At 41.8% G+C, this 22,652-nt stretch overlaps 1 protein-coding gene across 1 annotated transcript in view; it reads right to left on the minus strand.

Annotated features, from left to right (window-relative positions):
- Nucleotides 1–6,750: 6,750 nt before the first annotated feature.
- LOC120060406 (cysteine-rich motor neuron 1 protein-like) overlaps nucleotides 6,751–22,652 on the minus strand; it is a 126,582-nt gene continuing 110,680 nt past the window's right edge. Inside the window, exons 10-17 of the mRNA XM_039009711.1 lie at nucleotides 21,714–21,835; nucleotides 20,570–20,782; nucleotides 20,092–20,307; nucleotides 18,500–18,721; nucleotides 17,793–17,981; nucleotides 15,839–15,955; nucleotides 14,882–15,072; nucleotides 6,751–10,985 (exon numbers count right to left, since the gene is read on the minus strand). Coding sequence (XP_038865639.1) covers nucleotides 10,800–10,985; nucleotides 14,882–15,072; nucleotides 15,839–15,955; nucleotides 17,793–17,981; nucleotides 18,500–18,721; nucleotides 20,092–20,307; nucleotides 20,570–20,782; nucleotides 21,714–21,835 — 1,456 coding nt within the window. The 3' untranslated portion in view covers nucleotides 6,751–10,799. The remainder of the gene's footprint in view (nucleotides 10,986–14,881; nucleotides 15,073–15,838; nucleotides 15,956–17,792; nucleotides 17,982–18,499; nucleotides 18,722–20,091; nucleotides 20,308–20,569; nucleotides 20,783–21,713; nucleotides 21,836–22,652) is intronic.

The following is a 22,652-nucleotide window of genomic DNA, read 5'->3' on the forward strand; positions in this document are numbered from 1 at the left end:
TGCCCCTATTTACTCAAATGACAACACACATGTCACTCAATTCAGTGCTTCCACTTTCCATGTATCAAACAGTTATTCAGTTATATGAAGTTTAATAAATTGTGACAATAAAATAATAACGAAACTCATAAGCAACAGAATGGCAAAGGTCTTACCAGACTTTATACATATTAATTAAACCGGGTTTATTAAAAAGAGACACTTACAAACAAATACAAGAACATAGTTCAGTATAATACAATATGCAAGAAACGAGTAGATTTATCAATAATGGCTGTTGATGCTGAAAAGGCTTTCGACTGTCTTGAATGTCTTTTTCTATTCAAAAGTTTGGAAGCCTTCAACTTTCCAGCTAAAATAATACATTTCATAAAAATATGATATAAATATCCTTATGCAAAAATATACACACATAATACATTATCTGATAAAATTGCAGGGAGGGATAAGACAGGGATATCCTCGCTCCCCTCTCCTGTTTGTGCTGGCAATTGAACCGCTCACAGACATAATTAGACAGGACCCAAACATAACAGATATCATTATTGGTAAACATGAATATAAACTAAACTTATTTAGCAATGATCTCTTGATATACCTGACTAATATTGAAAACTCAATGCCAAAGTCAACATTCTGAAGGTACAAGGGGGAAAGGAGATCAAAATTGTTAAGACAGTGGATGAATCAAATGCATTATTATTGAAATTTTGAAAAAATGTGGGATACAGAGTGAAACAAAATAGTGCCATTTGAAGCCATATGGCATAAAGTATTACAAGCACTGGAAACATCCAAAGGATGAGAAATTAGAGAAAATGTTATTGTGAGACAGGCAGGATGGGTGTGGATACGATGGAGAACATGTGGGTCTGAGCAAATGTATGTATGTAAATAATAAGTTGTCTATTGTTTTTGTCTATGTATGTTTTTGTGTTGTCAAATAAGTTTATTAACAATATTAACACAAACGAGTCTCTCTCTCTCTCTCTGTCTCTCTCTCTCTCTCTCTGGGTAGCACATCATGTGATTTCAGAGAGCAAGGGCTTTGTCTGGCCCATGCCTGACCTGGACTCGGATGACTGGTCTCCTGATTGTATTCACCACTGATTCTTTCAACTGAATAAAATGCCACCACTGGTACTGCTATTATAAAACAGATAGAATCAGTCAGTGTGTTGTGTGAATGTCTGCATAACCCTCCAAACCCTGTTGTTCATTCAGGTCCTCCTACCCCAGCAGAGTAACATTATTTTTAGGTTCTTAACTGGTTTACAGGTTGTGGAAACATCATATATACACCATTCAAAAGTTTGGGGTCACTTAGAAATGTCCTTGTTTTTTAAAGAAAAGCAAATTTTTTGTCTATTAAAATAACATCAAATTGATCAGAAATACAGTGTAGATATTGTTAATGTTGTAAATGACTCTTTATGGAATATCTACATAGGTGTACAGAGGCCCATTATCAGTAACCATCATTCCTGGTTTCCAATGGCACGTTGGCTAATTAGCTAATCCAAGTTTATAATTTTAAAAGGATAATTGATCATTAGAAAACCGTTTTGCAATTATTTTAGCATAGCTGAAAACTATTGTTCTGATTAAAGAAGCAATAAAACTTTCTTTAGACTAGTTGTGTATCTGGCGCATCAGCGTTTGTGGGTTCGATTACAGGCTCAAAATGGCCAGAAACAAAGACCTTTCTTCTGAAACTCGTCAGTCTATTCCTGTTCTGAGAAATGAAGGCTATTCCATGCGACAAATTGCCAAGAAACTGAAGATCTCATACAATGTTGTGTACTACTCCCTTCACAGAACAGCGCAAACTGGCTCTAACCAGAATAGAAAAAAGAGTGGGAGGCCCCGGTGCACAACTGAGCAAGAGGACAAGTATATTAGAGTGTCTAGTTTGAGAAACAGACTCCTCACAAGTCCTCAAGTTCTCAACTCCCGGAGTTGCTTCTTCACTGTTGACGTTGAGACTGGTGTTTTGCGGAAACTATTTAATGAAGCTGCCAGTTGAGGACTTGTGAGGCATCTGTTTCTCAAACTAGACATTCTAATGTACTTGTTCTCTTGCTCAGTTGTCCTCTTGCTTACTTATATAGTAAGTGTAATATTGGGACGCAAACTCAAAATGGAATACATTTCAACTGTATATCTGACATGGTACAAGTGTACACCTCTTTTGTACTGTCCAGCTCATTTAGCTATCTATGAGGCAAGCAGAATGTGTTTAATATTTTCCTCTTATCTAAAGACAAGATGTCTAGAAAAATAAGAGTTGAGAAAAGGTCAGGATACAACCTTAGAAGGACATTGCCACAAGATAGGGCGAATGACATGATGCAGTATACTCTCTATCAAACACATTTACCACTGTTGGTTATCTGAAAGATTCTGGATTAGCTACAGACTGTACAAACAACCACATTGAAATGGTTTGATTAAACTTGAGATTTGGTTTATTGTAGTATTTCAATCAAACATGATCATCTTGAAATGTTTTCCCATTGTCAAAAATACATTTCTGAATGATTATTTCAGGATCAGTAAAATAATCAGATTCATGCTGCTCTTCTCAAAGTAGATGCTTTTAAAATAAGACAAGGCACTACATAATCAGACATAGCAGTGGGCAGTTACTGTATAGTTGTGTAAATAGAAACACTGCCTAAACATTTCTACGGCAGGTTAGACTGAATCCGACCTTTTAGGCTTGACAGGCATCCTGATCACATATCATACAGTATTCAATACTCTCTGTGTCACCTCCATGCCTAAGTGACTAGTAAGTCAGGCAGTCCAATGCTTTCCAGGGACCATCATTAAATGTGCGATCTGCAATATTTACTGTGGCTCATTGGTCATTTCAATTTAAAGTGATCACGTTGACCTCACTGTCAGTCCTTGTAACCATAGTTCCATCTATGAATTTGAGAGTGAGTACATTTTCTCCAATCCCCGTCCCTCAGCTTGATGGTTTCTAGCTGAAGAAGGATTCTACGAATGCAGGATTGTGGCTTTAAAGGGGACTTCAGGTAACCAATGTCTACGCTGCTGGTCACACTGCCATGCATGTAGAATGTGTTGAGAAGCATTTCTAATTAGGATTTGCCACCTCTGAATGGCTGCGGTCTAAAGGTAAGTACAGCAGGTTATCTATGCCCTCCCTGGTCCCCTTCAACATGCCTAGTTATATGTGTCATACGATGTGTCAATGAGCCAAGGTCAGTGTCATATGGAGGGGACAGTCAGGGACACAACATGACATGACACCAAGCGGTAGAGAAGGAAGTCTCACAGAGATCACATCTTCAGTTGTTAGCACATGGCAATGGCAGTTATACTGCATTATTGATGGTCAGGAGTCAGAGGTCAGAGAGTCATAGACTGTGTCCCAAATGGCAACCTATCCCCTAAATTAACTACTTTTGACCAGGGCCCATAGGGTCCATATAGGACGCAGCATGGAGTCTTGTGGTTGGAGGGGATGTATTATTCTTTAGACGGTAGCTAGCAGCACAGTGGCTGGTGGTTTTCAAGCTGACTGAGGGTGAGTGGCAGATTGAATACCCTTGGGTACTGACTGACTCCCAACCTTAATTCTGCGTCATCATCATCATATGTCACAACCATGGTCACATGACAGGTTCATAAATTATTAGGGTTCAAATGTTATTATAAAGACAACAAGGAACTAATGACAAAACCCCTGTCAGAAATATCTGATGGCATTCAATGCAGTTTTGAGATTCAATGCAAATTTCCATTCCTTGAAAAAAGTTATATATTGTTAGCTATCTATAACATCTATATAAGCCTCTTATGAAGCAAAACAGTGGAAGCTAGACAGGAGTGTTTTCCACCTCGCCCCAGTGCACCGTGGAATGCCTTTCTTCCCTCACGTGGACCCAAGGTATGGCAGCAGCATGTGAATAGCGTGAGCTCTCCATGTATGTGAGAGTGTATGAGAGTGGGCGAGGGGAGTGGGTAACTTCTGCGTGAGTAACAGCGTGGTATGTCAGCTGATGAGGATTTGGGGGAAGGAGGCACCAGTCAGAGCTTTTGCTGAAGCCTTCACCAGAATCAACACTGTATGATGCTGTGGAGATGAATTAACATGTTGTGTGTATCTGTGTGTGTAAAGTGTGTATGGTACTGTATGTGTGTGGTGGTTTATAATGACGACAGCTAGCACTTCCCGATAATCCATGACTAGCATTGTAAAACTGCTTAACGTGATTTCAAAGAAGCTTCTCTTGAACTCACGAGGCTGGGAAGGGCAATCCATTGGCCGCTTGGACTGATCCTTAACCACAGCCACTGGAAATCACAAGATGCAATTTACAATAATCTCTCTCCGCAAAGGTCACAGATACAGTATTATCATCAGACAGAACAACACTTGTCGAGTGCATACTGGAGGGAGAGCATTGCTGGCACACACACACACACACACACACACACACACACACACACACACACACACACACACACACACACACACACACACACACACACACACACACACACACACACACACACACACACACACACACACACACTGCCAGACTGAGCTGCTTGTTACATTAACATAGGGCAGGTTTCCCCAACTGGTGGCCCAATTTTGTGCAGAATTTTTGTTGTTGAACATAAAAGACTGTAAAAACACAAGGAAATCAACTCCAAGTGATTTTTATTGAATAAATATTTTTCCAAGTATTCCCACGCACAACAGAGAGACACGAGATCACATATAAATGTAGCAAGGTTTGAAATGATAAAGTTTTAGTCAATCATTATATCTGTTTTTGTCACACCCTGACCGTAGAGAGCTTTTTATGTCTCTATTTTGGTTTGGTCAGGGTGTGATTTGGGTGGGCATTCGATGTTCCTTTTTCTATGTTTTGTATTTCTTTGTTTTGGCCGGGTATGGTTCTCAATCAGGGACAGCTGTCTATCGTTGTCTCTGATTGGGAACCATACTTAGGTAGCTTTGTGGGTAGTTGTTTTCTGTTTAGTGTTTTGCACCTGACAGGACTGTTTCGGTTTCGGTTATTCACTTTGTTATTTTTGTTTAGTGTTCAGTTTAAATAAAAAGTCATGAACACTTACGGCGCTGCGCTTTGGTCCGATTCCTCTTCATCCAACGACGACACCCGTTACAGTTTTGGCTTCTTGTGGTCAATTACTGTCTACAAATTATTTGTAATGATGTTACGAACCCACCAACCATCCGCTCAAGAAAAATTTGTCCCACGGCTGAATCTAGTTTATAATCCCTGACATAGGGGCTTCTGTGACAGAGTCAGCATTAGGGACAAAGTAAGAGGATTAGTTGATGGACATTTCTGGCATGCCTGGTCAATTAGAAAAATGAAAATAGTAAAAAAGGTAGCCCTGCCATGCTATCACAGACACCCCGCCCCCTCTACACTCTCCCTCTTTCTCCCTTACTCACACATAAGCAGACAGATATATATATATATATATATACACACAGGCACACGCACAGATGTGCACACACAGTGAATATTCACTGAAAATATTGGGCATATTTACTGAGAAGATTGTAGTTGTTTTTTGTAGTGGATTATCCAAACATTCAAATAAAATAATAATAATACAATTATGCATCAGCAAAAAACATTCTGTCATGACTGGCTGCTATACTCCACGTGGCAACATCTGTTAATCTACCTATACCACATCATCATCACTGAATGGATGTGACTGAGGTTATGAATTAGTCTTACTATCAACAGCATAATCAGTCAAATATGGCATACGTGAACATATATTTAGTAAAAAGATGATGAATGATATAAATCAAACGAATCCTATAGGGATAACTGCAGACATGTATTATGTGAATGTAGTGCAGAAGATGAAGGATCTGGAAAGTGGCTATCAGCTAAATTTGACATGACATTGTGGTTTTCTAAAAGCTCTCTGTCTCCTCCCAGTGGCTTGTACTGGTCATTTGCGCATGTGCTGCATAGTACTAGATAACGTGACAGTAATTGAACCCTGTTGTTCAGTCCCTTATTCACCCACCTCCAGACATACTGACATTGACTTTGGTCCATTACTGAGAAGTTACATTAGCAGTTACTGTTAAAAATGAGAGATGGAATCTAATTTATTCACTCAGTGTTATTTTTAGTTGTAGCAGCTAAGAAACAATTCCTATGAAGAGGAAAGTCTACATGGAGTACCAAGGTTATTATAGCTACAGTTTACTTTTCCCTGAGGGAGTTGAACCTTCAACCTTGCACTCCTCTTACTTACTGAGCCATACTGGGCCAGGTACTGTATCACTTAGCAGACAACTGGAAGTGGGTCGCACATTATTTATCTGCCTCAGCTGGCTGGCTGGGTCTGATAAAAGGTTTCGGTGCCATAACATTCATCCCATTTACTGTGTCAGTGCTCGCTAAATGGGTTGACCTATAGGTGTCTTTTCAAAGTGCTGCATCTGGAATCATGCTTTTGTACCCCTTGAAAACATGTATTTGATTGAATCTATCCTCTAGTCTTCATCTGGACCCACAGAGATTTCTGCCTCAAAATAAGAGAAAGGCGCAGCTTTTCGACATTTTCTGCTTGAGGCAGAAATCACTGAAGCAGAAATCACTGTGGGTAGAGAGGAGATGGACAGGCTGAGGTCAGATTCCCTGAGAGGTAAGAATGACAACACCAGTACCATTAATACTAATAATGATTGTACTGAACAGCCACACGTCTGTTTTCAAATCATTTATTGTGCTGCAAAGAAACAAACAAAAACAATACAAGAACTTGCAAAGGAATCTGCTGTGCTACGGGAAATTCAGAATCAAATCTTTATCTATCCTCTTTATGAATCTTGTTTTTGCAATATCATCATTATCAATATCAACATGTTATTTTTACATAAGCATGAAACAACAGTAATATACAGCCTATAAAGGGGATTGGTAGTTGTGTAAATTAAAGGAGTAAAGGGACAGAATGGGGACAAAGAGATATCACTCCCATCTCAAAGGGCTATCTTTATTGGAACAGAGGAACAGGCTCATCAGGTCGTCAGACTTTTGTGCTTGGACAAGGCAGATCTAGCCTGATCCCAGATCTGTTCGTGTTGTCTAGCTAGCCAACTCATATGGTCGTTATCACACTGCGTGACAGTCAAAGTGCATGACAATGACCATAGAAGTTGGCAAGACAGCACAAGCAGATCTGGGATCAGGCTGGTCCATAGGTGTCCAAAAACCCTGATTAAAGATGAGGAAGCTTGTGATCCTCCAACTTCTCCACCTGCCTAAAGTACATCCTTATTTAAACGCTCTTTGAGACCAACACAACACCAAAACAGTTTCACAATTTCAGCTGCATTATCATTTAATCTCCTATTATGTTCATGTTCAATTACCTTACTCATTAATAAATTATTTCGGTCATTTAACACAATAAATTAAATTGTATTTTTTTTCTCTCTTTCCAACCATGTTTTTTTGTGTTTATTTTTGATTTGGCAAGTGATGCTCAAGTATTTACAACAATACTTGGAGGATGCACTGAAAAATACAAAGATTTCACCCTGTAAGACCCATTGTGAATAAGATGCTTATCTTGTAGGAGCAGTTTACTCAACCAAGAGTTGTAGAGCCATGTCCTGCAACCTACAGCCAAGTCATATAAGAACTCAGCCAGTCAAGGTGACGTGTGTGTACAATAGAACTTATGGTCCTTATTCAAATCAATCACTATTATTCATCACTTATTCATCACACTACATGTGTGGATGTAAGTGGGGTTTGAATAACGTGGTTTGTGTCCAGATGATAGAGCGGCATAATAGGTTGGAGAATCAAACCAATCAACTGTTCTTTGAAAACATACAGTAGCTGTTGGTGATACAGTAGATTTGAGTATGTTTGTCCTATGTTTGGAGAAAACTTAGAACAAGAGCAAGCTTCAGTTGCAATTACTGTTTTGAAAGTTAAATATTTCTCCCTCTCGCTCTTATCAGAAATCAGGGGCGCAACTTTGGTTTTAGAAGTGGGGGGGCATAATTTATTTTGTATTTTTTTATCCAGTCGGATAAACACTCCAAACAGCCTACCCGACCGCTCGGAGGTATCCCCATGGTCCTAAAGCACACAGTTGCCTCGTCTTGTATCACATTCTAATGATAAAATTGGGGAGGTGTGGACAACATTTTTATTTCAGAATGTGGGGGGGGACATGTGAAAGTTGCACCCCTGTCAGAAATACTTACCTATGAACAGAAATGCAGTGCCTCCATACAGTAACTGTCATTTGGCTCTGTAGGATTATTACTAGATTCTTGTTTTTACAGTTCTACATTAAACACACTATTATGCAGAGTTTTAAGTTGTGGTTTTGCAGATCAAATATTCAGAAGCAACTGGAACCTAATTTGTAACACTGGATCTCACAGGGCTCAGAAAAAAACTAAGGGCACCTCTTTCAATGAAAAGTATTTGTAAAAAAAACAAAACACCAAGAGGTTATTTTCTAGATAAAAGTGCCAAGATGTATGATTCTACGTACATTTTTGTCAGACAGATTAAGATACACCCAAGACAAACTATCACAAGTCGACTACTACCCCTCCCTTCCTCCATCCCTCCATCCCACCCTCTCTCCCAGAGCTTATGTCCACCCACTTTCCAGTAGTTTTGACATCCGAAGCAAATGAAAGAGAAGAATAAAAGATTGAGAGAGCCTGGTACTGCTCAGCCCAGAACTCACTTGTCATTATATGGTTGGCATTTTGGACATTGCTTCATTCAGGGAAGCAGATTGACACAAATAGATAGGGAACTCACAGACCAATCAAACAAAGCCCTCATGGACATACAAGGGTTTTTTTGAAAAATAAAATTGACATCAAATAAATGAGAAAAAAAGATTGATGTTCGCCTTTTTTCCGTCCCGTCTCTATCACTCCTCTTTTTGACTTTTTTCAAACAAGCAAGGCAAATGGAATGCTAGTTCTCATCAAGTGTGCCACTATTACATCACATCTCTTTTCTCAATCATAAATACATTCAATAGGAAATGAATGGAGAAATGTACATGTGAAGAAAACAAACCTTGTATGTATGAATGTGTGTTGACACACGTACATACATGCATACACAACATACATACACACACACACACATATATAGTCACACAATATTTTCATCTTTTGCAGTAATATGTACATAAGTGTTCCTATAATGTTTGAAACCAATTTTTTTGTTGCAAAGAATAAAATAACAAAGGTGCTTGGGTAAAATGAGGTGATGCAACAGCCTCCAGAAGAGGAGACTGTTAGTCTCACAGCCAGTAAAACAAAACAAAAGGAGGAGAAAAATATCAAAGAGCTACTTTACCGTAGCTCGTCTTCAGAGACCCCAAGAGAAAAGACATTTGAACATATTCGTTGATACTATGTGTCCTTGTATTCTCAGTGTTTCCTAAAGGAGCTAAAGAGTATCTCTTTGTATGTGTGACTCAGTGGAAAACGGGCTTACAGAAACAAAGCAGCACTTGTAAAGCATATGCTCAAGTCCTCAAGAAATACACTCGCGTCATCCTGCCTTTATCAACCGGAACCCCTTTATTCTTTATCCAAATAAAAGACACCATTGTTTGGAGTGAGTGAAAGTTAGTCAACTTGCCCTTTGATGTTAAATACATTTAGCCAAATTATGATGGAGATTTGAAAATGATGAGGAAAATAAGAACATCTAAGAAAAATAAACAGATATTAGAAATCCAAACGACTGACCAGGGAGAACAACAGCCTGGTGATGGAGCGAGTGACGCTTCTTCTTCTTTCTGTCCACTTCCTTTCCAACAGGTGACGTTCCACAGGAAAAGAAAAGACAACAAGCCAATTTTGACGTTTTCAAAGGAGGGGAGGAAAAGTGGAAGGAAAGAAGGGAGGAATAGTCCAGCTTGAACAGACCTGAGAGAGGTGCTCAGTTGAGTTCTGTCTGTGATGGGGTCTACGGTGTTTGACCTCTCTTTCTTTCCTTCGTTCACTCTCTTTCGTCTGAGCGCCACATGAAGTCCGGCAGTCGTCAGTCCGTCCTGCCATGGCTTAGCTCAGCTCAGACAGGCCACAGCGTTCCTCTAGCCTCTCTCTCACAGGGTGTGATTTTTATTTGACAGACAGTCAGAGGAGCTTTGGTTCTAAAAGTTCAGTGTTCAACAGAAAACAATAGCTTGGATTATTCGGTTTATCTCTTCAAAGGCCTTTTTCAAGGAAGCAGGAATGCAGGAAAATACCATAGCTTGAAAAATACCCAGTTTGTCCTAATCCCAAAGATTCATATCTAACTTTTAACTTTACACACACACACACACACACACACACACACACACACACACACACACACACACACACACACACACACACACACACACACACACACACACACACACACCTGTAACACTCACAATCTTTTTTATAATAATAATCTAGGGAAAGTCTAGATTCTGGTTCTCCCATTGTGTCATCATAATCCTAATTCTATTCTATTTTGTTTGGTTTGTTATTAATCTTGAGGACATTTTCAATTGTCTGTCTGTTCTTTTTTTTGTTCGGAGTGATTGTTGCTAGTTTGCTAGTGATTTTGTCATCTTATAGGTTTGGTGACATTTGTCTGTCTGTGGTAAGTCATAGTTGTTGTGACGGTACTGTAGGTAAGGTGCTCTCTCATTCTCTCTCTCTCTGGTTTTGGCTGCTTGCTGACTGCTGAGTACAGGACGCGAGGCGAGGCCAGTCTATCTCACTGAGTCTGGTAGAAGTTGTCGGCCTGCAGGTTGTTGAAGTTGTTTTGTTTCTGCATGCTGTAGTAACCGCTGTACCTAGAATCAGGGTCGGCGATCCGGAGCATGCGCTGCGAACTGTCCACCTGCACCTTGGTACTTTTCTGGCAGTCCACATACACCAGCTGGTTGTTGAGGCAGGTGGGCTATAGAGGACACACACACATTTAGTTACCTCCACAGATAACAATCTAGTTAGGCTCAGAGCCTTAGATATGGATTTTATTTGTATATTCATACTATGTTATATTTCTCAGTAAGGCTCTGCTCAGGCTGTATACATAGAGTATTTACTATGTCATTACTATATAGCTAGACAATGTAATCATTCTATGTAATAGTCCTATTTTTTGATATTCAATTAGTTCTATATTCAAAAGTAAAGACATTGATCACGTATGCTTCTCCATAAGCTGCTGATATGATATTCCCTGGCGTTTTATACCGTCAACTATATTACAACAACAGCCCACAGGCTGCAGTAAAGCAGGACAGAAACCAACCAGGCTGCAGTAAAGCAGGACAGAAACCAACCAGGCTGCAGTAAAGCAGGACAGAAACCAACCAGGCTGCAGTAAAGCAGGACAGAAACCAACCAGGCTGCAGTAAAGCAGGACAGAAACCAACCAGGCTGCAGTAAAGCAGGACAGAAACCAACCAGGCATACAGTGCATTCGGAAAGTATTCAGACCCCTTGACTTTAAAAAAAACAACATTTTGTTATGTTACAGCCTCTGAAATCGATTAAATAAAACAAATCCTCATCGATCTACACACAATACCCCATAATGACAAAGCGAAAATAGGTTTTTAGAAATGTTTGCACATTTATTCAAAATAAAAACAGAAACACCTTATTTCATAAGTATTCAGACCCTTTGCTATGAGACTCAAAATTGTGTTCAGGTGCATCGTGTTTCCATTGATCATCCTTGAGATGTTTTTCAACTTGATTATAGTCCACCTGTGGTAAATTCAATTGGACATGATTTGGAAAGCCACACACCTGTCTATATAAGGTCCCACTGTGTTGAGGCACAGATCTGGGGAAGGGTACCAAAACATTTCTACAGCATTGAAGGTTCCCAAGAACACAGAACATAATTCTTAAATGGAAGAAGTTTGGAACCACCAAGACTCTTCCTAGAGCTGGCTTCCCGGTCAAACTGAGCAATCGGGTGAGAAGGGCAATCGGGGGGTCAGTGAGGTGACCAAGAACCCGATGGTCACTCTGACAGAGCTCCAGAGTTCCTCTGTGGAGATGGGAGAACTTTCCAGAAGGACAAACCATCTCTGCACCACTCCAACAATCAGGCCTTTATGGTAGAGTGGCCAGACGGAAGCCACTCCTCAGTAAAAAGCACATGACAGCCCACTTGGAGTTTTCCAAAAGGCAATTAAAGGACTCTCAGACCATGAGAAACAAGATTCTCTGGTCTGATGAAACCAAGATTGAACTCTTTGGCCTAAATGCCAAGCGTCACATCTGGAGGAAACCTGGCACCATCCCTACAGTGAAGCATGTTACTGGCAGCATCATGATGTTTTTCAGCGGCAGGGACTGGGAGAATAGTCAGGATTGAGGGAAAGATCAACAGAGAGATCCTTGATGAAAACCTGCTCCAGAGCACTCAGGACCTCAGACTGGGGTGAATGTTCACCTTCCATCAGGACAACAATCCAAAGCACTCAGCCAAAACAATGAAGGAGTGGCTTCGGTACAAGTCTCTGAATGTCCTCGAGTGGCCCAGCCAGAGCCCGGACTTGAACCCAATCGATCATCTCTGGAGAAACCTGAAAATAGCTGGGAAGCGACGCACCCGATTTCAACCTGAAAGAGCTTGAGAGGATCTTCAGAAAAGAATGGGAGAAACTCCCCAAATACAGTTGTGCCAAGCTTGTAGCGTCATATCCAATTAGACTAGATGCTGTAATCGATGCCAAAGGTGCTTCAACAAAGTACTGCGTAAAGGGTCTGAATACTTTTTTCCTTTATTTCACCTTTATTTAACCAGGTACAGTAGGCCAGTTGAGAACAAGTTCTCATTGACAACTGCGACCTGGCAAAGATAGAGCAAAGCAGTGCGACACAAACAACACAGGGTTACACATGGGATAAACAAACATACAGTCAATAACACAATAGAAAAGTCTATATACAGTATGTGCAAATGTAGTACGGGAGGTAAGGCAATATATAGGCCGTAGTGGCGAAATAATTACAATTTAGCAATTAAATACTGGAGTGATAGATGTGCAGAAGATGAATGTGCAAGTAGAAATACTGGGGTGCAAAGGAGCAAAAAAAGAACAATATGGGGATGAGGTAGTTGGGTGGGCTATTTACAGATGGACTATGTACAGGTGCAATGATCGGTAAGCTGCTCTGACAGCTGATGCTTAAAGTTAGTGAGGGAGATAAGTCTCCAGCTTCAGGGATTTTTGCAATTCATTCCAGTCATTGGCAGCAGAGAACTGGAAGGAAAGGTGGCCAAACAAGGAGTTGGCTTTGGGGGTGACCAGTGAAATATACCTGCTGGAGCGCGTGCTATGGGTAGGTGCTACTATGGTGACCTGTGAGCTGAGATAAGGCAGGACTTTACCTAGCAAAGACTTATAGATGACCTGGAGATAGTGGGTTTGGCGACGAATACGAAGCGAAGGCCAGCCAACGAGAACATACAGGTCGCAGTGGCGGGTAGTATATGGGGATTTGGTGACAAAATGGATGGCACTGTGATAGACTACATCCAATTTGCTGAGTAGAGTGTTGGAGGCTATTTTGTAAATGACATCACCGAAGTCAAGGATCGGTAGGATAGTCAGTTTTACGAGGGTATGTTTGGCAGCATGAGTGAAGGATGCTTTGTTGCGAAATAGGAAGCCGATTCTAGATTTAATTTTGGATTGGAGATGCTTAATGTGAGTCTGGAAGGAGAGTTTACAGTGTAACCAGACACCTAGGTATTTGTAGTTGTCCACATATTCTAAGTCAGAACCGTCCAGAGTAGTGCTGCTAGACGGGTGGGCGGGTGCAGGCAGCGATCGGTTGAAGAGCATGCATTTAGTTTTGCTTGCATGTAAGAGCAGTTAGAGGCCACGGAAGGAGTGTTGTATGGCATTGAAGCTCGTCTGGAGGTTTGTTAATGCAGTGCCAAAGAAGGGCTAGAAGTATACAGAATGGTGTCGTCTGCATAGAGGTGGATCAGAGAATCACCAGCAGCAAAAGCGACATCATTGATGTATACAGAGAAAAGATTTGGCCCGAGAATTGAACCCTGTGGCACCCCCATAGAGACTGCCAGAGGTCTGGACAACAGGCCCTCCGATTTGACACACTGAACTCTATCAGAGAAGTAGTTGGTGAACCAGGCGAGGCAGTCATTTGAGAAACCAAGGCTGTTGAGTCTGCCGATAAGAATTCGGTGATTGAGAGAGTCGAAAGCGTTGGCCAGGTTGATGAATACGGCTGCACAGTATTGTCTTTTATCGATAGCGGCTATGATATTGTTTAGGACCTTGAGCGTGGCTGAGGTGCACCCATGACCAACTCGGAAACTAGATTGCATAGCGGAGAAGGTACGGTGGGATTCGAAATGGTCGGTGATCTGTTTGTTCAGTTTGCTTTCGAATACTTTAGAAAGGCAGGGTAGGATGGATATAGGTCTGTAACAGTTTGGGTCTAGAGCTTTCCAATCTTTAGGGATCTCAGACGATAAGAAAGAGAGGTTGAACAGGCTAGTAATAGGGGTTGCAACAATTGCGGCAGATCATTTTAGAAAGAGAGGGTCCAGATTGTCTATCCCAGCTGATTTGTAGGGGTCAAGATTTATGAGTTAAGATATTTACATTTTTAATTTTTTATAAATTAGCTAAAATGTCTAAAAACCTGTTTTTGCTTTGTCATTATGGGGTATTATGTGTAGATTGATGAGGGAAACAATATATTTATATTTAATCCATTATAGAATAAGGCTGTAAGGTAAAAAAAAAAATTATACTTTCCGAATGCACTGTAAATATGGGTAATGTCTCCCCCTACCTTAGTGGGGGTGCGATAGCAGAGCACAGGGATCCACTGCTTCTTCTGGTTGACGTAGAACAGAGCTGTGACGGTGAAGAGCATCATGACGATGGGCAGTGCCACCCATGCCACAGAGTGCAGTTTGGTGTCCTCACTGGGAACTGGGGTCTTCCCATCCAGATAGGGCATTTGGAGACTACCAAAGTCCCCTGTGACAAAGGGAACACACAAACATTATGAGACTCAAACCTTTCTTTATCATGGGATGTTGGCATGTTTATATATAATCCTCATACCGTTGGTAGGTGCAGTGTAGGATTTCAGAAAATACTTTTTTATGTCTTAAAAAACGGCTGTTGTAACCTCACGTGGTATGTGTATCAATTCATAACATAAGTGTGCTAGAAACTAAACAATAATGTGGTATCCTCCCAGCAACACTCCAACAACACTAGACATGTTTTGGCATAGCAGAGTTATGGAGAATTGAATCAGTCCCTAGATTGCAGTTAAAAGGAAAGAGCAGACTCTGCTCCTGGATGAAGAGTTACATATGGACGTCTGCAAAAACATTTAGCAGCTACAGCAGCACCAAGGAGACAGACACTCTAGATTCCTCTCCCCCACTGCACCTGCTAATGATGGGGATGTATCAAGTATATATATGTGTGTGTGTGTGTTTGGTTTTACTATCCTTGTGTGGAACAAAAATCCTCATATTCGGACAAGTGGGGACATTTCGCCGGTCCCCACAAGGAAAAGGGCTATTTTAGGCTTAGGGGTTAGGTTTAGAGTTAGGGTTACAATTAGCGTTAGATTTAGGGTTAGGCATTAGGGTTAATGTTAGGGTTAAGTTAAGGGTTAGGGAAAATACCATTTTGAATGGGAATCATTTGTTTGGTGTGTGAGTTGTGGAGTAGGGGAGCTTTTTTTAGCAGCATGACAGACCAGGAAGTGATTGATTTGAACTCTGACCTCTGAACTGGGGCATGATGTCATTTTCACTGCGTGTGGGCCAGGCAGGCTGGTTCCTGTCTCCATGCTGGTCTGTCTTCTCGATGGGCACGTTGGTGGGGGCTGGTGCGTACATCTCTGAGGTAACATAATATGGAAACACGTGGTTAGGTAAAGACGAGAGAGAGAGAGAGAGAGAGAGAGAGAGAGAGAGAGAGAGAGAGAGAGAGAGAGAGAGAGAGAGAGAGAGAGAGAGGAATAATAATGAGAAGAGGTATTGAAATAACAGTGAGTGGTGAGTGAGCTGCGGTGAGTGAGGGACCTTTGGCTTTTTATTAATTGAGCCTGATTCTGAGAAAAGAGGGGATGTTATGCATTTCATGTCCACCCAATCTCATCTAGGGATTCAATTACACTGTCTCATCTTCGTCTGCCTTTTCTCCAACTGTTCAACCAGCTATTGTTAGGGTCCACAACCACAGCTGCCGTTATGGGGGCAGTGGAGCAGACCTGTGTTTGTTTCCTTTCAAATACTTTGTGCTTTACTCTAGTCTGCCTAGAGTGCCAGGTGGGCGGGGTTTTCACTTTCGGCACTACTCTATTGGTTCCATTAAGTCAGCCAAGCTCAATCAAGAGTAGATAAATCATTTGAAATGATTTCTAATAGTATTTTGAACCCAGCGGGTGTGAATCCCGGGCAGTGGCGTTCTCCTCAGAGCTCTGCTGTGACTTTTATAATTACACTACTGCTGCATCTCATCGATCCAGGGCCGAGCAGTGACATAGAGAACAGAGAGGGAGCTATGATCAATGCTATTTCCTAGCCATAGCAATGCATGTTAATTCACCACACAGCCCAGTAAAACCCTAATCCCTCCATTCAACTATTAATATCAATGAAGGTGTGTTTGCTGTGGTTGTCCTCCTCAACTACTCAACTCATTACTTAACAGCCAACCAAATAAATATTTGAGGGACATGGTGTGAATACATAGCAACATCAATGGGAGGACATCTGCACTCTTTTATAGTCCTTCTTTCAAAGTAGTGAAGGGAATATACATAAGGTAAAATCAATGAGGTGCAATGCCTTCTAGCAGAGTGGATCTAACCTTCCACAGAGTTGCATTCTTTTCCAGAGAACGCATAGAGCCCCTAGTTATCCATTTTATACCATGGCTATAATTTAACACATTTACTGCCAGAAATGTTTTCATTTGCAGGTAGAAATGTGTTCAACATCCACTGAAGTAGCTAGCAAGTTTACTAGATAGCTACAGTGGATGCCTTGGTAACCAAACAAACAGACTTGCTCGTTTAGCTAACCAAATCTTCAGTCCTAGCTTGCTATTATTTAACAATGCAAATAATGTTTTCACTTCGACTTTTGCTTTCAAATGCAGCTCAAATATAGAACATGTAAGAATGAACTATAGCCATTGAATTCTACTGTGCTGATATACCGTGTGTTGTAGGGAAATAATGCATGCTCTAGAATGCCTTTCAAGCCAATCAGAAATGAGTATTCAACAATGCTATGTTATTAATAGCATTATAAACTGTGTGGTTCGAGCCCTGAATGCTGATTGTCTGAAAGCCGTGGTATATCAGACCGTATACCACAGGTATGACGAAACATTTATTTTTACTGCTCAAATTATGTTGGTAACCAGTTTATAATAGCAATAAGGCACCTTGGGGGTTTGTGGTATATGGCCAATATACCACACCCCCTCGTGCCTTATTGCTTAAGTAATATTGCAAGGGAGTGTGAACACGTGTGTGTGTGTGTGCGTGTGTGCGCGTGTGTGTACTGTATGTTTGAGGGGGAAGGAATTCATTAGAGGCAATGAGAGTGAACGGCAACAAATACACACACACACACACACACACACACACACACACACACACACACACACACACACACACACACACACACACACACACACACACACACACACACACACACACACACCTGAACACATGGGGCAGCAGCTGCCCTCCACTATGGTGGGTTGGTGGCATGGCAGGGCGGGGCAGCTGACAGTAGAGCAGAGGGTCTGTCCCTGAAGGCAGTAGCAGTGTGTACAGCTGTCTATGTCCCAGCGCTCCTCGTCTGCATATGTCTTCCCATTGAAGTGGCACACGGCTCGCGGTGTGGCATCTGTCAGGAGACACGGGAGAAGATCAAATAGGATCAACCTTGGGGACAGGTAAACATATGGAAGATACTCATTCAGTAAACACGCAAACACAGACACACATGCAGACACACATACACACACAGACATGCACACGCACATGCACGTACGCATGCACGTACGCATGCACACCAGCACACACGTTTGTTTTACCATCCTAGTGGGGACCAAACAATTTGTTCCCATTTAAAATCCTATTAAAACCCTAACCCTTAACATTAACATAACCCTAACCTTAACGCCTAACTCCTAACTCTAATTGTAACCCTAACCCTAATTGTAACCCTAACCCTAATTGTAACCGTAACCCTAAACCTAACCACTAAGCCTAAAATAGCCTTTTTCCTTGTGGGTACCTGCGAAATGTCCCCACAAGGATAGTAAAACCTGCTTACACTGCTTATCTCCCCACATTGCATATAGTACAGGTAGGTCCAATTATCTGTGTGTGTGTGTCCCTACATGTGTGTGTGCAGCATACCGAGGCAATAGGGGCAGCACTGTCCTTTGCGTAGCACGGGCCTGGCACAGCCAACGGGCGGGCAGGACTCTGAGAAGCAGCTGATCTGACCGTCCAGACACACACAGCTGGAGCAGGTATTGGGCTTCCAGGACTCTGCTGCCAGGAAGATGTCTCCCTCCTCGTTCCTGCAGTAGCTGGGCATGCTGTCATTACTGGGAGACTGGGGAGTGATGGGCTCGTCTATAGAGGAGAGAGGGAGAAACACACAGTCAGGATCAACTGACTGCACTCAGTCAGGTATGCTTTCAAAGATGTGTTCTTTAGATGTGACTGTAGCTCTTGGAAGCCAACAGAGCACCTAAGAACTGGTTCATCTGACAAGAATACATGGGTTGGATTCCAGGGCTTAATATATTGATGACATTCAAATGGTAGAATGTTCATCTTTGCGTCTTTGGTATATTCAGCTAAAACATCTCAAACAAACAGCTTAAAGATGCAATATGTAACTTTTTGGGCGACCCGACCAAATTCACATATAAATGTGAGTTATAGATCTGTCATTCTCATTGAAAGCAAGTCTAAGAAGCGGTAAATCTGTTCTATGTGCACTATTTCTATACTAATATATTTCCCCGTGGTTTAGATGGTACAATGATTCTCTACACTATACTTGCTTGTTTTGTCGCAAACTGAAATTAGGTGAACTATTCGAATTTTAGCAACCAGAAAATGCGGAGCGATTTCTGCATAGTGCATAGTGCATCTTTAAATATCCATGTGAGAGTTGAGTTGGTGGCCTTCCAGGCATCTCTGTGCTGTTACACTGTTTTACTCTGACAGAGGCCCAAAGCACCCCTGTCTGTTTCATGTTTGGTTTGGTTTGCTATGTCTCCATTTTCTCATGCACTATTCATGTCTCGAGCTCCATAACTTATGCATTATGCACATTCTTTTCTTTTTACTCGCTCTCTCTCTACATAGTTTGATTCTGGACTATTTTCTCTCTCTCTCTCTCTCTCTCTCTCTCTCTCTCTCTCTCTCTCTCTCTCTCTCTCTCTCTCTCTCTCTCTCTCTCTCTCTCTCTCTCTCTCTCTCTCTCTCTCTCTCTCTCTCTCTCTCTCATTCTTGTTCTCTCTCATTCTTGTTCTCTCCCAGTGTCTCTCTCTCTTTCCCCTCTGTGTCCCCCTCTCTCTCTCTCTCTGGCATAAACATTTGGCCATCCCTCTCTAGTTTGTTATGCCAGGCATACTATCTTTGTGCAGCCGTATTGTTGTATTGGAAATAGAGCCAAGGCAAATAGTAAACATTACAATAGCATCTCTCTCAATGCCAGGTCTTTGCAGCTATAATTTACTTTAGGACCTCAGCTCAGTTAAGACTATCCTGAGACACTATCCCCTTTCACATTCATCTCTACCTTATATATATATATATATATATATATGGCTTAGGGCTTAGGCTGCGTTTAAGCATAATGATGAGGCTGCCGTTCTCTATTACAACATAATATTATAGTTGCCACACAGACTCAGATACTGTATATAGAGACTCAAAGACCCATAGTGTTTCGAAGCCAACTTGAATAACCAACGGCTACTCAAACTCACCTGGGCAGTGAGGGCAGCAGGAGTCTTGCGTTCTGATTGGGCTCTGGCAGAGCAAGGGCGGGCACACCTCTGTCTCACACAGGACACGCCCACTGTGACAGGTGCACTGGGTGCAGGCGTCAATGTTCCACGTCTCCCCCTCCACAAAGTACTCTCCCCCCGGTGCCAGACACACTGACGAGTCCCCCAGGTCTGGCTTGTGGGAGCTAGGCTCATCTGAGGGAGGAGAATGGAAGAGTGAGCATAGGGTCAAAGGTGAAACATATTGGAACCAGCTTTTTCATTAGTATGTACTGTATTATCAACAGTATCCCCTATGAAACAATGAAGAAGATGGGAAAATCGGCAATATCTTTTCAGAAGAATTTCAGCTTTAAGATGATTTCAAGTATACACACCAACCATTCTTTGTAAGAATAGCCTACTACAAGTGCACAGTTGTTTCCTTATTTCATAAGGTTGTTTTAGGTTTCCTTACCTGGGCAGGATGGGCAGCACTGTCCAGCCCGTATGGCAGGGCTGTCGCAGGCTGGCACGGGGCACGAGATGAGGGTACACATCTCCCTGCCACTGTGGCAGTAACAGTCCCGGCAGCCATCGTGCCAGTTCTCCCCATTCTCGTGCCGTCTTCCATCCATGGACAGACATGAGCCCTTTTTCACTGATGGGGCGACTGATGAGGAGCTCTGGTCTGGAAGAGGACACGTTTTAGAGATACAACTACCAGCATAACCCTAACCCTTACACTGTAAAGTACACTCTTAGAGAAAAGGTGCCATCTAGAACCTGTCCCCATAGGAAAACTCTTTGAAGAACCTTTTATGATTCCCTTTTTTCTAAGAGTGTACAGTGTTAGGCGGACCAATCACTGACTGGCTTACAGGATCAGGGGCCAACCAGGAACAAATCATTGTCAGGGAGAGAAAAAAACACCTTGATTAAAATCCTGTCGGAGATTCTGAGCCATACGGGGACGGATGCCCAATTTTACCAATTCAAAAGAAAGACAGATTTAAACGTTTTTCTCATTAAAAGAGATATGTTTTGAACCCTCATTCATTAATATTTGATAGGGAGTTCATTATTTAGTGCAAATCACAGCAGAACACAAGAGAAGTATCAATAATAGATCTGTGTGGAGGAGATGACCCCAGCCTGCCATCTGGTCACACCAAAGATGTAACAATATATCTCAAATGGCACCCTATTCCCTATATAGTGTACTACTTTTGACCAGAGCCCATCAAAAGTAGTATACTATTAAGGGAATAGGTTGCCTTTCATGACACATCCTTAGTCATATTCTATATCCTCAACATCCATCACAACAAAAGTTTGGTTCTTTCTGATGGTGAAGGTAGCTGACTATGATGAGAACAAAAATAATAACCAGATGGCCTGTCTGGCAGCAAGAGACTACTCCAGACAACTCTCTATGGGTGTAATATGTGAAACAAGAAAACGCTGACAGCAGAATAGTTATAAGGTTTAGGTACTGGTAGTGGTTCTCCAAGTCTGACAGGGGAAAGAGAGGAGAGAGTTTGGAGAACTTTTGTATTTTATTAGCAGCATCTAAATTATGAACGCAAAAGTATCAAAGGTTATCAATAGATGGCACTCACCTCTGCACTGGCACTTCAGGCAGCCCAACTCGTCCTGCTGGAAGCCCATTGGACAGGGTTTGTCACAAGGTAACTCTGGACACTTCTTACAGCGGCAGATATCACAACCATGCTTGTTCTTTCTGATGGGAGTAGAGGAGAGAGAGGTTAACATCACTTATTCACAAGGTTGGAAAATATAGGTCCTAATTTCTATAGTATATGCTACAGTATCTGAAATGGAGAGCCTATAAAATCCACCTTTGCTGAGTGTGACGGCCCATGTCCACTAGGGATGATGTCAGGTGATAAAACAACGAAGGCCATTAATTTTCATTGAAAGTAAAGTGATGAGAAGTGAAGTGTCTGGGGGACCATTGGACAATGCGAAAATGGTGTGGGGGCGTGAACAGGGAGAAAGCTGAATGTTATGCAAATACTCAGCGATATCGCGGCGCAATAAACCGATCGAAGCTCACTATAGCTTCTAGCCCCTGCTAGATTGGCTCTTGATACCTAGCGCAACCTAGCATGCTGTTGGCTTGCTAGCAACCACATGACGAGCAACTCTGGACGAAGCTAGCGTGGCTATGCGAAGCATCACTGGTTATAGATCACAGCCGTGAGGGTGGCCAAAATGGCCATCACAGTGGGTGTTGCAGTGAGGAGGCAGAAAGGACATCAGTTTTTCTGCCAAAGGTTTGGGCTTTTATAGGCAATGTTGACAATAAATAGGCGCCAAAAGTGCTTAACATACGTACAAAGAGCAACAATAGGAAGAAGAGCAACATAAGTCACTGCACTGACCTAACCCAAGCCTCAATAATGCCTGACAGCAATGTGCATGAGCTGCGGCAAGTAGGCCTACAGTATAGTCTGACTTTCCTGCCAAAACAGGATATGAAAGGTTTAAGAATACATTGTACCCATAATGCATTTCATCATGGAACATATTGTACC

This window comes from Salvelinus namaycush, chromosome 15 (genome assembly GCF_016432855.1).
Source record: "Salvelinus namaycush isolate Seneca chromosome 15, SaNama_1.0, whole genome shotgun sequence".
In the NCBI taxonomy this organism is placed as follows: Eukaryota; Metazoa; Chordata; class Actinopteri; order Salmoniformes; family Salmonidae; genus Salvelinus; species Salvelinus namaycush.